The sequence below is a fragment of the Chiloscyllium plagiosum genome, chromosome 4 (assembly GCF_004010195.1).
Source record: "Chiloscyllium plagiosum isolate BGI_BamShark_2017 chromosome 4, ASM401019v2, whole genome shotgun sequence".
NCBI lineage: Eukaryota > Metazoa > Chordata > Chondrichthyes > Orectolobiformes > Hemiscylliidae > Chiloscyllium > Chiloscyllium plagiosum.
The window spans coordinates 15,618,264-15,635,866 of NC_057713.1; the positions used below are offsets into that span (position 1 = coordinate 15,618,264).

Genomic DNA, 17,603 nt, shown 5'->3' on the forward strand with positions numbered 1-17,603 from the left:
TGTGAAAGCAGAAGTAACTGTGTAAAAGTCCACAAGATACTTCTAAGGGTGTTCTGTCCAGAATCTCCAGATCACAAAAGAAACGATCTTTCCATGGAAGAGAGTTTTACCAGAGTTGACCAGGCTGTTAAATAGAGATTATCCCAGGAGTTGGACACAGGATTCTCTGGAAATCTGTGCTGTCAGGATTGGGGCAACTGGAGAGAGGGAATGGGCCTTACTGCTGCTAATCACTTCCAGAAGACTCAAACCAAGTTGACTGGTTGGTTGAAAGGTCGGCTCTGGTGACAACTCCTGACACTTCTTGTGTGGCGGGACACACTTTACAACAGCTTTGATGCTCCAAGTCTGCCAACAGCATTCTACTGCTGTTTTAAAGTGAAATCTACCCTTTTAGTTGAAGTATCATTTTGCCTATTTAATTCATGTTTAAATCATCAATTTTTGTTTGAAAGTGACAACAAAATGTTCAGAAAGTGCAACCTTGTCCTTCAATTACTTTGAGTCTTGAAGAAAAACTAGCGCTCTCTAAGGGAATCATAACAAAGGATACAGATCACTGTATTTCCCCCCCCTCCCAACCTCCAAATTATAGTAGTTCATGTTTCTTTCTCATTAGAATTGTCTTTATGTTAATGGTTAGGTTCTTGAGCATTTGTGATCCTTCATATGATTTCCAGAGCCTCTTCAAAACAGGTTTGCCCACTTCAGTTGGCAACACCCCCACCCCTAGTTTGATACCTATCTAACCACTTCAAGACCATACCTAGCCATAGCATTCTGCCACTGCTGCAATGTTAGCTCCCCCAAGGATCTATACCAACTTATGATAAATCCTATCTTATGATATTCTCCACAATCATGGGATCAGTTTCATGAGCTACATTGACAATTGAAGCCTTGACTCTCACCTCTCTCAATCTCTATCAAGGAAGAATGCTATCCACTCCTAGATGAATCACAATTTTCTCCAGTTATAGCATTCAGAGAGACAAAGGACTACGCTGCAGCTCTCACCAAACACTCCCATATGTGGCCCTAATTACCCGGACTGATCAGTTTCAGAATGAACCACATTGATTGAATTATTTTCCTATCTCATTATCACTCACCTCCTCATTACCTCACCTATCTGTTGGTAAAATTTACCAGTGCATTTACCACTTGGGGAATCAACTATTTCCAAAGAGCTCCTGGCCACGCAGTCAAACCTTCCAACCCATCAAGTCTGCTCTGCCATTCAATTAGGTCATTGCTGACCTGATCATCCTGAATTCCACTTTCCTGCCTTCTCCCAATAACCTTCGACTCCCTTAAGGATTAAAAATCTGTCTTTCAGCCTTGATTACGCTTAACCCAGCCTTGACAGCCCTCTGCAGTAAATAATCCCTCAAATTCACTACCCTCAGAGAAGAAATTCCTTATCTCTGCCTTAAAAGGGCAACCACTTAGATTATTCTCCCAAGTCCTAGACCCTCCCACCGGGGGAAATAACCTCTCTATCTACCCTGTCAAGTCTCCTCAGAATCTTCTATGTTTTATTAAGACCTTCTCTCAATCCTCTAAGCTCCCTTAAACCCCAAGCTCGTCAATCTTTTTTCATAAGGCACTCCCTCCGTACCCAATATCAGCTGAGTGACCTTCTCTGGATTTACTAATGCTGGTATGTATTTCCTTAGATAAAGGGCCCAAAACTATTCAGTATGCCAACTGTGCTCTGAGTAGTACCTTGGATAGTTTCAGCAAAACACCTACTTTTATACATCGTTTCTTTGAAATAAAGGCCAACATTTCATTTGCCTTTTACCCATTGCATTTGGATGCTAACGTTTTGTGATTTATGCACAAGGATTCCCAAATTTCTCTGTTCTGTAGCTTTCTGCACTCTTTCTCCATTTAAATAATATTCAGCTGCTCTAATCTTCCTGCCAAAGTGCATAACCTCACATTTTTCTACAGAATAATCCATCTGCCAAGTTTTCTGCCCACTGTTTCCATGCTGTACATCTCTGACTCACTCAGACTGCCTGCATCCCTCTGCAGACAGAGGATTCCATTCCACTTGCCTTCCATCTATTTTTGTGTTTTCTGCATATGTTGTTATAGTTCACTTTCCTCATTTAAGTCATTAATATATAATAAATAATTGTGGCCTCAGCACAGATGGAGCACTTCACTAGTTACAAATTGCCTTAGCTCAGTCCTCTGTCATTTTATTAATTAGCCAAGAGTCGAGTGTGGGGTGCTGGAAAAGCACAGCAGGTCAGGCAGCATCCGAGGAGCAGGATAATGATTCAGGCAAAAAACCCTTCATCAGCAATCTTTACTGATGAAGGGCTTATGCCTGGAACGTCGACTCTCCTCCTCCTCGGATGCTATCCGACCTGCTGTACTTTTCCAGCACCACACTCTCAACTCTGATCTCCAGCGTCTGCAGTCCTCACTTTCTCCCATTAATTAGTCAATCCAATATAATATAATATTCCTAATATAGTATCCCGACACCATGGCCTAATGTGTGGTGCTTTATGAAAATCCAAATATAATCACATTCATTTTTACCTACTTGCTTTGTCACTTCCTCAAAGAATTCTTATAAATTTTCAGATAAGATTACCTCTTCATGAAGCTACTGCAATCACAATCTCTGTGGCTACTTTCTTTAATATCCAAGGATATATTCTACTGGTCCATATAGTCATAGAGATGTACCTTTGGTCCAACTTGCCTAGATATCCTAAATTAATCTAGCACCATTTGCCAGCATTTGACCCATTACCCTCTAAACCCTTCCTATTCATACACTCATCCCAATAGCTTTTAAATGTTGCAGTTGCACCAGCCTCCACCACAACCTCTGTAGTTCATTCCATAGATATACCACCCTTTGCATGAAAATGTTGCCCCTTAGGTCTCTTTTAAATCTTTCCCCTCTCAACTTAAACCTACGCCCTCTAGTTTTGGACTCCTCAGCATGGGGAAAAGACTATGACTATTCACCGTATCTATGCCCCTCATGATTTTATGAACTTCTATAAGGTCACCCCTCATTCATCAACCCTCCAGGGAAAATAGCCCGGATTCCTGCTTTCCATTCTGGTTGAGACTTGCTTGAATTAACTGACTTGAGATCAATATCCATAGTGTGTGGAGAACAAATTATGAAAAAGGTATTTTATTCAGAAGATAATGATTACATACAGAATCTACTTTTTTGAAGGCAGACTCCCAGAGTTCATTAGCACATAGACTATGACTAGCTAAATGATGATGAAAGGTTAAGTCGTCAGGACATTTGCACCAGGCAGCCTCTTGTGACAATAATTTTCAACGTAATGGCACTTGAATTATTCAGCTGAGATTATTTGCATTAATTAAAAAAACTCTCTTTGCAATCCAGAGTTGAACGACGCTTCACAAAAGCCTCAAGTCACTCTGGAATATTCTCAACACATGTAGGTGCACATCCAGGCATTTTGTTGTTTTTATTTTAAATTATGGATCAGTGCAAACAACTGTACAAAAGCAGGAGTTATCAGAAGTCCAGGACACAATCAGGTCAGTATTACTGTGAAATCTATATAATATCCTCCAATCATTTGAATTAATGATAAATACTGAGCTTATAAAATAAAAAAGACAGGTTACTGACAGCCACGTAACATTTATCAACTTTGCTCACTGGTGACAATTTAGTTAAATCACTCATCTGTATTTATTATTTGTGTTTACTTAAAGGCCTCTATCCTGAACATTCCTGGCACTGACTGATCCTCAGCTAGAAATATAGATTTCTTTTAATAGGGAAATTTCCATTTAAAATAAAGTACTTTCCACATGCATAATTACAAAACAAAAGAGTGGCCTGGAGACATTTCACAGTTCTCTGTAACAAAACAAAAACCCCCATCTCCATTTTTTAAAAAAACTCAAAAGATTTGCCTTCTATGTGCTTACCAACACCATTTCACCTCATGGGTTTTAACTTTATACTTGGGGATATTGTAACTTTCATTCACCAAAAATGAACTGTAGAAAAGGAATACAAGAATTGTTACAGTTCACTGCTTGTACAGCTTTCTGGTCAGAGTTTTAAGTGCAGCTGCAATGCAACAAGTCATGCAGAACTCTTCAAATCGAGGTCTCTTTACGATCTTTGCTTGGAGAAGGTTTCAATGTTTCCTTCACAGATTTGGGCTGCTCTTGTGCAACTCTTGCATCGCCCACAACGTCCCTATGCTGCTGAGCACTAGTGGCATTCTCCCCAAGTTCCTCTGCATCTTCCTGAGTCTGATTCTCTCGTTTCAGTCTTTGCATCTGTAACAGTCGAAGCTGCACTCGCAGTTCGATAATGGCCTCTCGTTCATCGTGGATTGCTTGGTTCAGGTGGTTGTTCTTCACCTGACACAAAAAGAAACAGTGAATATTAAACTGCCTGGGCCATAAGTTATGGAATTCAACCTATAGAGTTTTCTTGTGAACCAAGAAAACATTGCAGATTGTAACTACCGATGAAAAAATAAATCCAATTGCAAAAAGAAATGTAAAGGGGAAGGACTTCCTGCACATACACGGGCCTACTTACCATATCAGAGCACTAGGTGCATATATTTAAACAGACAAGTTGACTTAATGCAGACTAACAACGAAGTTCAAATTACCCATTTTTAGGTCGATGCAATTCTTAACCAATTGCAAGTGCTCATTGCTAGCACACATATGTTTCCTAATTGTTCCCTCTGTATAACATGATCTGATGATTCAGTGATGGTGAAAATGTAACAAAAACATTTCAGTAAATTAGCTTCCTCATCTTCCAATGAGAAGAATAAATTGTAATATTTCGGTTAAGAGCACATTTTCATGAAACTATTAAGAGAAAGCATTTTAACAAGAGTATTTAATAAAAAATGTATTACCCAAAGTGGGACTTGAAATGGTGAAACTAGAGTTGCATTGCCTGGGCTGTGCGACAGCTCCCTGCATAAAGCTCAAGGAAGGAGTGCTCAAAACCTCATTGGGGCTGATATCCCTGGGAACTAATATGAATTATTGCTGCTAAGTTATATTTTTCTATGTGCTACAGTGACATCAATGCCATTGGAGCTGCTTGCTGCTGACGAGAAGGGTGTCAGGAACAGCCGCACGTGCGGCAGCCAGTGTGGACCGAATGTATGTGCCCAACTGTTCTTGATGCTTCTTCTGTTGGTGTGAGCTCGTGAAAATACAGAGTGCCTGTGTGGATAAAGCTGTGTGTGACTTCGACTTGGCTACCATTCTTAACAACTTACAACTGCAAGGGGTTAATGGAGTGTTTAGGCTTGTTACCTATCTAGGAATTCCTGTACTTGACCACATTCAGGAGTTGAACAGCAACCCCTTATTAAAGCCTAAACTATTTAATGATGATGAATCTACAAGGCCACAATTAATGTGAATGCAGACTAGAATGACTGCAGTGTTAGGTACTAGCCACACTGAGTGATTCCTCCTGGCTATAATCACTCCAATGTTCCCTTTAGTGGCTGAAATGAAAAACAAACATACAAAATACCAATGATTAAAGGAGGACTACAAATACTTGGCACACCAACTGTAAACAAAAGTACATAATGTGTCTAATTGCAAGAATTTATGTAGCACCATTCACTAGCCAAGTTGTCCTTTTGAAGTATTAATTAAAGCTACCTCCAGCTCTTCATTTTGACGCTGTAGGTCTTCCAGGATGAGCTGTAGCTCTTCTTCATCCTCACTCTCGCTCTCACTCTCCGAGGAATATTCCTCTGTTTCGCTCCGGCCGTGCTGTTGCTGCCGACTAAAAAGCAAGCAGGAGAAACCTCATTTTAAATCTTTCCACAGAAGGGAGCCACACTTAAAGTATCTTTGCAGATGGTAAGTGATATTTTTAACGTGTTTAATTTTTATGTTTCCCATTGCATGTCAGCTTCTTCTGCTGACAACTGTCAAGGCAGATTTGGTCTTCACATTCTCTGAACTGATATCCTCAGCCACTTTGAAATGTGTCTGTAACCATTCTGCTTTTCTTGATTTTTGGTTCATTTAGTGACAGCATCCAATGTTAGCTCTTTGTTGAAATGCCGTCACTGCGTATTTACTATTGGAATTATTACTGTAATTCAAAATCTGAAGTTAAGATTACAATGGAGAGAAAGGTTAAGACCATCTACAAATGTTTGCTATGCCCAGCCCAGCAATCCAGTCCAAGCTCATATCCACATTCCTGTCAACAAGGAAATTGGCCCATTTCATTTCAAAATAATTTAGTCATACAGCATGAAAACAGGCCTTTCAGCCTATCTCATACACTTTTCCTACATCTGGCCAATATCCATGTGGAATCATAGAGTCATACAGCATGGAAACAGTCCTTTTGGTCCAACTCATCACACCAACCATACTCCCAAACTAGTCCCACTTGACTGAGCTTCACGCATATCCCTCCAAACTTTCCTATTCATGTACTTATCCACTGTCTTTTAAATGTATTAACTGTACTTGCATTGATCACTTCCTCTGGCAGTTCATTCCATAGATGCACCACCCCCTGTATTAAAAGGTTTCTTTTAAACCTTTCCTTTAAAAATACATCATTGAATTTTGGACTCCCCTGCAAGCATACCAAATTTAACCAATTTGATATTTACTGTACCAGGCACGCTTTTCAATAGCATGTTACTCACCTCTGAATTTCTGCAATCTCAGCTCGAAGGCGTTCAATTTCCTCTTTCTCGGATGCAATTTGCCGCCGTAAATACTGTTCCATGGCCAGCAGTTCCTCCTGCTCTGTCAGGATCTCATTTTCCTTTAAAACAACTTTTCCATGTAAGAACTAAAGCAATTCCTGACACTTGGCTAAACAGTGACTGGGCAAAATGGCATGTTCATAAGTGCCTTGAAATGTCATGTACTACACTGGTGAAGTAGCCTGAGTGCTTCAATGGTCAAAAAAATGGAACTATAATAAAGTGACTTAGTAAAGTGAAATCTGTTCAAGGCAATACACTATGGAGAAACATAATTCTATAGGCCCTGTGGAATTCTCCAGTATTTCGTATAAATAGCACTTCAGATGCTGAAAATCTGAAATAAAAACAGAAAATCGAGGCAAAGCTCAGCTGCATAGGCAGCTGAACTATTTCAGCTTCATGGTCTTTTAATGACCTTTACTTAATAAATGGTTTCCTGTTCACCCACATGCTTGTGTTTTTCCATCAAATGCATATTTCCAATTCCCCATCTCAAACTATTATTTCAGTTATCCACATTAAATTTCATCTACCACCCTCACCATATAGCCAAAATGGTTATTTTGAAGGTATGTTAAAGAACTCGCCTTTAATAAATCTGTACAGCTGTGATTGACTGATGAATTTCAAACCACCTATTAATATCATCCCAAATTATGGATTCGAAGAGATGTTGAACTGATTGATTTATAGTAAGCCAAAAATGCCAAATGTTTTTCAATCAGCCTCATCACCTTCAAAGATTTGTACATAGGAACACCCAGATCTCTGTTCCTGTATCCTCTTTAAAATTATACTTGATAATATATGCATTTTTATTCTAAAATACTTCACTTTCTATTTCTCATATTTCATTTGCCATGTGTTTGCCCAGTTCACCAGTCTGTGGCTCTCTGGAGTCTATTTCTATTCTCCTTTCTATTTATTACATTCCCAAGTCTTGCATCATCTGTAAACTTTGAAATTATATCCCACAACCAGGTACAGGCCATTAATCTAAGGTAAATAGCAAGCATCCGAGTACTGACCCCTGGAAAACACCAATTAATTCCTTTCTCCAGTCCAATTAATTATCTTTCACCGATACTTTCTACTTTCTGTCCTATAACTATTCCCCACACTGTAATTGCATCTTTAAATCCACAGGCTTAAGTTTTATTAATATTTCTGTTACCATGGCACTTTATCAAACATCTTTTAAAACTCTACATGCAAATCAGACACGCTACTTTCGTCAGTCCTCCGTGTTATTTACTCAAAAAAACTCAAAGCAAGTTGGTTAGGCACATTATGCCTTAAACAAATCTATAATGGCTTCCTTTTATTAACCCATGATTCTCCAAATGGCAATTTTGTAAAAGATTTTTAACTGTCCACCTTGTGCTTTATTATCCAGATTAAATAATATTTTAATAGGCCATGTTTCTGTTCTTTGGCAGTGTTGGCATGGAACAGTACCTTTTTGGAGAACGAGAAGAATATATATTTTCAGTGCAGATGAACTATAACAAAGATTTAGTTCTTTTTTATTATGCTGTATGTGCCACATTTAAATGTGAAGTAAATGGGTGGCACGGTGGCTCAGTGGTTAGCACTGCTGCCTCACAGCACCAGGGACCCGGGTTCGATTCCACCGTCGGGCAACTGTCTGTGTGGGGTTTGCACATTCTCCCCTTCTCTGCATGGGTTTCCTCCCACAATCCAAAGATGTGCAAGTTAGGTGAATTGGCCATGCTAAATTGGCCGTAGTGTTAGGTGCATTAGGCAAGGGTAAATATAGCTTCGGGGTGGGTTACTCTTCGGAGGGTCGGTGTGGACTTGTTGGGCTGAAGGGCCTGTTTCCATACTGTAGGGAATCTAATCTAAATTGTTCATGTGAAAGTATTCAGCCTGGAGCTTGGTGACTACTGGTGGTCTGCAGGAATCGGTTGTGGGACCTCTGCTCTGTGTGATTTTTATAAATGACTTGAATGAGGAAGTGCAAGGGTGGGTTAGTATGTTTGCCGATGACACGAAGGTTGGTGGAATGGTGGATAGTGTGGAGGGCTGTTGTAGGTTGCAACGGTACATTGAAAGGAGGCAGAACTGGGCTGATAAGTGGCAGATAGTGTGAAGTGATTAATTTTGGAAAGTCAAATTTGAGTACAGAATACAGGGTTAAAGGCAGGATTCTTGGCAATGTAGAGAAACAGAGGGATCTTGGGGTCCATGTCCATAGATCCCTCAAAGTCGCCACCCAAGTTGATAAGAGTTTTTAAGGAGGCATACGGTGTGTTAGCTTTCATTAGCAGGGGAACTGAGTTTAAGAGCCACAAGGTTGTGCTGCAGCTCTATAGAGTCCTGGTTAGATGACACTTGGAATAACTGTGTTCAATTCTGGTCGCCTCATTATAGGAATGATGTGGAAGCTTTAGAGAGGGTGCAGAGTGGATTTGCCAAAACGCTGCCTAGATTGGAGGGCATGTCTTATGAAGAAAGGTTGAAGGAGCTAGGCTTTTCTCATTACAGTGAAGAAGGATGAGAGGTGACTTGATACAGGTGCCCAAGAGGCATTGAAGAGTGGATAGACAGAGATTTATTCCCAGGGCAAGAAATGGCTATCACGAGGGGCATAATTTTAAGATGATTGGAGGAAGGTTTAAGGGAGATGTCAGAGGTAAGTTCATTACTCAGGGAGGGGTGGGTGCATAGAATGCACTGCCAGCGGTGGTAGTAAAGTCAGATACATTAGGGACAGTTAAGCGACTCTTGGATAGGCACATGGAAGACAGTACAATGAAGGGTATATGCAGGTTAGTTTGATTTTAGAGTGGGATAAAAGGAAGGCACAATATTGAGGGCCAAAGGGCCTTACTATGCTGTATTAGTCTATGTTCTAAATGGCTTAATTTAGTGAAATAAAAATGATTTGAAAATAATTTCTGAACGCAGCATTAAATTAAAAACATAATTCTGATATTGAACAGACCTGAGCTAGAAGAATATTGATAACTTCTTCTTCATTTTCATTCATTTCTTCTTTAGAAACATCCTCCTTGGAAAGGCTTGCAATTTCCTGGGCAATCTTAGTTTCACATTCCTGAAAGTGGATAAATGCAACTTGACAAAGTCAATGATATGCAGTGGGTTTAGATTCTGGTAAGTCATGACATTCTCTTGCTTATTTGATTCTCAAAGGTACTCTTCAATTACAAGCATTTAACCCTTTCAAGCAAATGAGAGATCGTTGCCCATTTATTCAAAACAAATTACAGTTCAATTCAATAACGGGAGAAGACAGAGTAAGAACTTTTGCATTCAGAATGCAACTTGGACACAAGCATCAAAATCTAACAGGGCAACACATTTATGCACCTCAGTGGAAAGCACTCATTTAAACTTCCAGACTCACCCTCCCACATTCCCAGATAAACAACCAGCAAAACAGACGGGAGACAGTGGCTAAACTACAAGCAGCATTCAATTTAAGCCTATACCTTCAGTCTTGCTGAACTTTTTTTTTAACATTCATTCACAGGATGTGGCATTGCTGACTGGGCCAATATTTATTGTTCTAGAGAAGGTGGTAGTGAGCTACCTTCTTGACCTGTTGAGGTCCATGTGCTGTACGGTGCTGTTAGAAGTGTATTTTGACACAGTAACAGCTAATGGAGACTGTACCTCTAAGTCAGGATGGCAAGTAGCTTAGAGGGGAACTTGCAGGTGATGGGACTCCCTTGTATCTGCTACCCTTGCTCTTCTAAGTGATAGTGATTCAGTTTGAAATGTGCTGTTGAAAAAGGTGAGTAGTTGCATACACTTGAGAAAAACAAACTTTGTTTCGGTTGCTATTTAAGAGTCATACAACACCTAATTTCTCTAATCTACATTTGAACCCATCAAGTGGCTGAATAGGTCAAGAAATGATGGTGGAAAATACGAAAAATCTATTCTATTAAGGATATGGTAGCAGCTCTGGGATCTCTTTGGGATACTGACTGTAAGATGATTGCAATATTATAGCTTTGGAGGACCAGGGCAGGGAGAGAAGTGTTGGTGGAGGGGAAAAGGAAACATTTAAGAAGAATAACCTGTCAAAAGGAAGGATGCAAGAGATAACTGGCAAATTTATAGACAATCGTGGAACATATCCGAAGGATATTTTCTTGGAAGCATTATCTACAGGAGTAATTATAAAAAGTAAAAGAATGCTGAGATGAAAACAAAAGAATCATGGTCTAAATGAGAATTGAAAGCAACAAAATAAGACCAAGCAAAGAGGGCAGATGAAACTTGTAGACAGCATCATAAAGGTTTTCAGAAGTACATCAAGAAAATACAGGCAAAGGTAGAAATGAGTGCATTAAAAACAGATTAATGTATAGGAACATTGCAGAATTATTAAATTAATATTCAGCTTTGACAATGAATTTAAAATAAGATAGCAAACATCAAGTAGTATCTGGAACAATAGAATAAGTAATCTTGAAATTTAAATGAAGAACTAAGTTATGGAGAAAGGGAAAGGGGTTGAGGGGAGGCCCAGAGAGTGTGAGTGCGCCAGAGAGGGGTGGGAGGAGGAGGAAGGCTGGGGATGGGACAAAAGCAAATAATTCCTAAATCACATTGCCAAGATTCATTCATATCAGCACCATAATACAAGTGCAAATTTTATTAGAAACATTAATCTAAACATTCATTGTGTCTTGGAAAAATCAAGCCTGGAAATTTTCGATTTACTGTAACATATTACAACACACGAGCCTCAAAGAAAAAGATGTTCCGCTCAAACTAACCTGCCTTTTTGCTTCACGCAGTTTACGTTTTAGTGCTGTTAAAATTCGCTGCACCTCCCACAGTCTCTCCTCTTTGGATAAGTCTTTGATGCCAGCTTGTAGGTCTCTGTGCAAGCAATTCAACAGAAATTCCTGGAGGAGCAGAATAAAAGCTTAGGAGAATCTTATTCTGGTTCCAGTACCTGCGATAATGTCACATAGAACCAACCTCTAAGAAATGCGAGTACATTACAAAGGGAATAATCAGGCCTTCGACCTGATGTGAAGAAAGTCTAAAGAAATAAAAAAAACTTTTACTAGATCAGGCTACCTAAAAATTGATGACTTATTACGCAATATTCATATCCAACATGATGCAGAACATCAGTACACCAGCAAGACACACCACTAGAAAGTTTTGATTAAATCAGTTAATTTTTAGAAGACATCTTCCTTAAGGATTCACTTCCTTACTCCTTTCCCCAAGTTACCCTTCTCTTGTGAGAATGGATTTCCCTAGGTCTGTGCCTCTTTACTGGAATACAGTAATTGGAGATTTGGCTGGCAGCCCCATTTTGTGCTTTCATACTGGTGTAATGCACCTTGGTTGTGAGCGTTATGGAATAGTTCTGCCTCCATTAACTCAATCTGTATTCGTCTTGCATGCAATCTTTAAAAAGGTAAGTATAATGGAAAAAGTAATACGAAAAGAAACAGAAAAAGAGAATTAAAAACCACTGAACTCACATAAAAATGCACCCCATTATGCTTTTCCAAATTCAAGTGACAATAAACACTTGCTTAGCACATCCATAGTACACATAACATTGTCAATGTCAGGAAAGCATAGGCAAATCTGCTTCTTGTTGTAAAACACTGCCTATTATTTCATTGTCTCTTTAATATTCTTGTCAGGACTGAATATTGATTAGAAGTGGAAATATTTCAAAGCTGAAAATACTTAAGTCACATTGGAAAATTCACATGCATTTGTTTTAACTATCAACATCTACAAATTCAGATACTGTCTCGGACACAACCATTTGACCCATCGAGGCCATGACAGCTCTTTACTGTCATTTTAACTACTTCAAGTCCAATCCCATTCTTCTATCCAGAACTCTTTTCCTGTCTTTCATGAACCTTCACTGCCCCTCACCACCACTCAGAAAAGGTGATGATGCAATTGCCTTTTGAAAATCACAACTGAAAAAATACCCACCATTCTTTCAGGCCAAACACTACATTTTGCAACTACTTATTGGACTTTTTGGTTTTATTTTTAGTTATTCATTCATTGGATGTCAGAAACTGATGAGGCCAGTATTTATTGACCCCTAATTTCCCTGGTGAAGGTGTCAGGAGCTGCCTTCTTGAACCCCCTCAGGGCCAACCCACAGTTTTGTAAGGAAGGGAGTGCCAGGAGTTTGATTCCAACAGTGAAGGAACAGCAATAGTGTTCCAGCTCAGAATGATGTGTAGCTTGGAAGGTAACTTTAGATTGTAGTGTTCCTATGTCTCTGCCAACCTTGCTCTTCTGGACATAGAGGTAGCCAAGGGAAACCAAGGACAGACAATAAATACTGCACAGCCAGTGATGCCCACGTCCCATAAGTGAATTTTTAAAAAAAATCACTGGATATTGAAAAAAATCACCAACTTTTTCCTTAATACAAAAATGTTGAAGCACATTTCAGCAACCTTTACTGTATTGCATCTGCCACCTGCTAAATCAGCACAGGCTTGAATCAAATCTGAGAGCTTTCTGGTTTGCAATGGTCAGTGCAGCAATAACCCGTGCATTTATCCACAGATGCACTGAATGGGCTTAAAATCTTTGCTTTACAATATGCCAGTGGTTTTTTTTTTAAACCAACCAATCAAGTGGGCGGCACGGTGGCACAGTGGTTAGCACTGCTGCCTCACAGTGCCAGAGACCCTGGTTCAATTCCCGCCTCAGGCAACTGTCTGTGTGGAGTTTGCACATTCTCCCCGTGTCTGCGTGGGTTTCCTCCGGGTGCTCCGGTTTCCTCCCACAGTCCAAAAATGTGCAGGTTAGGTGAATTAGCCATGCTAAATTGTCCTAGTGTTAGGTGAAGGGATAAATGTAGGGGAATGGGTCTGGGTGGGTTGCTCTTCAGCAGGTCGGTGTGGACTTGTTGGGCTGAAGGGCCTGTTTCCACACTGTAAGTAATCCATCTAATCTAGCTATAGTATTTCAGCTGACAGTCTTTCAAACAAAGTGAGATATCCAAAGAAACTGCACAGAGAATTAAGCATGTGTCCAATGCGTAAAATAAAAGAGGAACAGTGATGTAAAATGATCATGCAACTACTGTTTTCTTTCAGTTCAGATACTGTTAGACATACCTGCCGGCGAATTTCCTCCTTGATGCTCTCTTGTGTCTCAGGTAAGGCTGGCATTGTTGCCACATTTGACCAACGAAGAGGCTTTACGACTGGTTTCAGCTCGATTTCTCCAAACAGCTCTTTAACATGAGTGAAAAACAGGTATAACACACGATTGCTGATCTACAAAAGAAAGGACAAGAATTAGTACATGTTCGAAACATGCCTGTGATAAGATGAACACTCAAATTCGGACCAAACATTGCCTAACATGCCCCTGGTGAAGGTGCAGTCTCACAGTTGCCTTATATTTCCATAAACACTAGAAATTCTCAGTAAAAGCAAAATACTGCAGATACTAGAAAGCTGGAAAAAAACCCATAAAAAATGCTGGAGAAACTCGGTAGCACCTATGAAGAGAGAAATAGAGTTAACATTTTAAGTCCAATTATATTTCTTTGAAACTTTGATTTTCTGCAGCATTTTCTACCTTTTTTTTCCAGAAATCCTCAGTACCCAATTCCAACACCAGTGCTCAGAAGGAAAACGTCCAAATTTACAGCTCCAGACCATAATGACAGCATCTCGCAAATTACATTACGGTGTTACTTAAAATGGAAAAACACTAAGGTATTGTGTAGAATGCATGTCAGTAATTATTCTCATACTTTATTCTGAAGCAGTTTTGCTTCAAATGAGTACTGTCTTCTATGACAGGTGAGGTGGATTGGCCATGCTAAATTGCCCTTAGTGCAGGTGAGGAGGATTAGCCATGGGAGATGGAGAGCTACAGGGATATGGTGGGGGTGGGGGGAGGATGGGTTCTGGGTGAGATGTTCTTTGGAGGGTCAATGTGGACTCGATGAACTGAATGGCCTGCTTTTACACTGTAGGGATTCCATGATTCTATAAATTACATAAGTCCTACATTCAAAACAGAGGACATTGCATATCTTGATAATGGACATTGTTCTACCAAGGTATGCCAAGGATATATTGAACATATGCATCATCTGTCAGGAGAAACTCTGTACTGGCATCACAGGATTGAATCCACCCTAAAATGCTGCAAACTGTGGCAAGGTGCCAAACCTGGGTCGGTTCTCTCCATAATCCTTCAAAAAACTAAACAGCATCGTGCAAACTTAAAGGGTACCTCAACTCATTCAAAAATCTCAATTTATGATCAGAAAATATTAGGACGTATCCAGCAGGTCTCGCAGCACCTGCGGATACAGAAACAGAATTATTGTTTTAGGTATTTATCATTTCATCAAAAATGCTTAAGATATTTTTGGAACTTTCTGCTTTTGATGCAGATTTCCAGCAACTGTAGTACAGTAGTTTGCTTTTACATGTCAACAGACAGACGTGTGACATCCTCGTGCACAATGATTTATATCTTTGTAAATGGAATGTGGATGTTGTTGGCAATGCTCCTTGAAAAGGTAGAGGTGATCAACCTTCCTAAACTGCCAGAGTGTATTGTAGTGTAGTGTGAAATCTATCAGTAATTAGTGTTTTGGTAAATCTGGGCCCTGCAGTTAATCCTTTGAATTACAGGCATTTATCTACTCCAAGAATCGATATTTCTAGAGTGAGGGGGAGAGGAGAGGAGAGAAGAGAAAAAAAGATTGTGCCAGCATTGATAAAATCTGCTCCAATTGTGACCCAGCACCAACACCCTCACAATATTAGAAGCTTAGACTGTGCCCTACTTCAGCCAGCAAGGTTGACTTTTAGTTAAATTATGGAATCAATATATTACGAACAAATGTCATTCACAGGTTTTCTTGCTTCTCTCCCATCAACCACCACCCCAGAAAAAAAAAAATCTGGCTATGCTACCAATCACTTTTATGTCGATCAGTAGGATTTGGCTTAGCAATGTGAAACAAGTGGCTCGCATTTTTTCAGATGGTTTAGACATTGACATTTATGCCTCATCTACACCCATCTATTGAATCTTCATTTGTCCATTACTTATGCCTTGCACCAATGTCCTTTTATAAATCTCATCTCTCCTGGACTTCACCCTGGTATAGACCTCTTTTCTTGCCTTTGTACCTGGTTGAGAACAGTCAGATCACTAATTCTCTCCCACTATAAAATAGTCATTGACCGGAAACCATTTCTCTCCATAGATTTTGTCTGACTTGAGCATTTCCAGCATTTTCTAAATTCCTTTCGAACTTCCCACATCTGAAAAATTATGCTTTTATAAATCAGGATCATCCCATAACACAATATTGAACAGAATTTGAAGAGGATGTGGAATAATAATGGGCTACGTAATATCATAGATAATAGCTGGGATAGATAGAACTGGGAAGAACGTCTCTGACCTCAAGAGGAAAAGGATGTTTGACAGACAGAAGTAGGTAAGGAACATAAATTGATTGATGCTAAACACAGTCAAAACTCCCCTGAATTTTGACTTTGCCTCATTTACTCCAACATTACTCAACCAACAATTCATAGTGCATAAATACCCACTTCCTCAAATCTCTTGCCTCACCTTCACCTCACACTAAGTGCAAAAACCTCAGAATTCTCTTTATGGAAGTAATGAGTGCAGTTATCTCTACCATTGATTCCCCTTCTGTCCCTGCCACTCCTGCTCTCTCCACATCCCCACCTAGTTCAGTTCTGACTGTTCTCTATAATTTCTTTGCTATGAAACTCAACCCGAACTCTCTATGGAGGACAGTATTGTTCTCTGTATCCCGTGAACAAGACAGGAAGGAATAATACACCACGATCGTTCACAGGAATATAAATCATGACACTAATTTCAGTCTGGTGAGCACAGTAAAAGACAAAATTTTAAAAATTCAGGATAGCTTTGACTGTGTTTGGCAGCAATCTACATTCGCCACTTACTTCTGCATGGCAAACTTCCTCTTCCTCTTGAGGTCAAAGACATTATGCCTCCTTGCTCTGTCCCTATTTCACAATTGGAATCCTCCCAATTTGGTTTCTCTCCTGTGGACAAAACCTAAACTGGTATTTACATAAGTTGTGTCTATTATTATCTATGATATTACCATAGTGCATTATTATTTCACATCTTCTCAAACTCTCTGCAACACTGTGTGGGATGGGATGACACCATTCTTCTTCAACAACTTTCCACCATTGTTCAATCTACACACACTGACCAACTGGCTCTAACCTTATCTTGCCCTACACATCCACAATTAGTTTCTTACATCACCCCCAAAGAGAGCTTTCAAGACTCTGTCAGTGACCTTTGGTTCCGTTTCAGCATGCTGCACCAAAAGATCACCACAGGAACAGGGCTAGCTTCCAAACTTACACAGGAAACGTGTGGCGAGCAAACAGAACATTAAGTACCTTGCTCGTTGACAATTAACTCCTGGCACTTTTTGAAAGTTCATTTACAGGATGGCTATGCCGATATTTGTGGTCCATTCCTAAATACCCGTGAGAAGGTGGTGGTGAGCCACTTTCCTGATCCACTGCAGCTCATGGAATCTTTGAAAGTTGCCACCCAGGTAAATAGTGCGGTGAAGAAGGCATATGGCGTACTGGCTTTTATTGGTAGATGAATTGAGTTCCGGAGTCCTGAGATCATGTTGCAGTTGTATAAGACTCTGGTGCGGCCGCATCTGGAGTATTGTGTGCAGTTTTGGTCGCCATACTATAGAAAGGATGTGGAGGCACTGGAACGGGTGCAGAGGAGGTTTACCAGGATGTTGACTGGTATGGT

General features: G+C 39.9%; 1 protein-coding gene across 2 annotated transcripts in view; it reads right to left on the reverse strand.

Annotated features, from left to right (window-relative positions):
• Positions 1 to 3,470: 3,470 nt before the first annotated feature.
• Positions 3,471 to 17,603, reverse strand: part of ralbp1 (ralA binding protein 1) — a 68,975-nt gene continuing 54,842 nt past the window's right edge. For both annotated transcript variants that reach the window (XM_043687766.1, XM_043687765.1), the window contains exons 5-10: positions 13,892 to 14,053; positions 11,543 to 11,674; positions 9,736 to 9,846; positions 6,702 to 6,823; positions 5,689 to 5,815; positions 3,471 to 4,401 (exon numbers count right to left, since the gene is read on the reverse strand). In XM_043687766.1, coding sequence (XP_043543701.1) covers positions 4,132 to 4,401; positions 5,689 to 5,815; positions 6,702 to 6,823; positions 9,736 to 9,846; positions 11,543 to 11,674; positions 13,892 to 14,053 — 924 coding nt within the window. In that variant the 3' untranslated portion in view covers positions 3,471 to 4,131. The remainder of the gene's footprint in view (positions 4,402 to 5,688; positions 5,816 to 6,701; positions 6,824 to 9,735; positions 9,847 to 11,542; positions 11,675 to 13,891; positions 14,054 to 17,603) is intronic.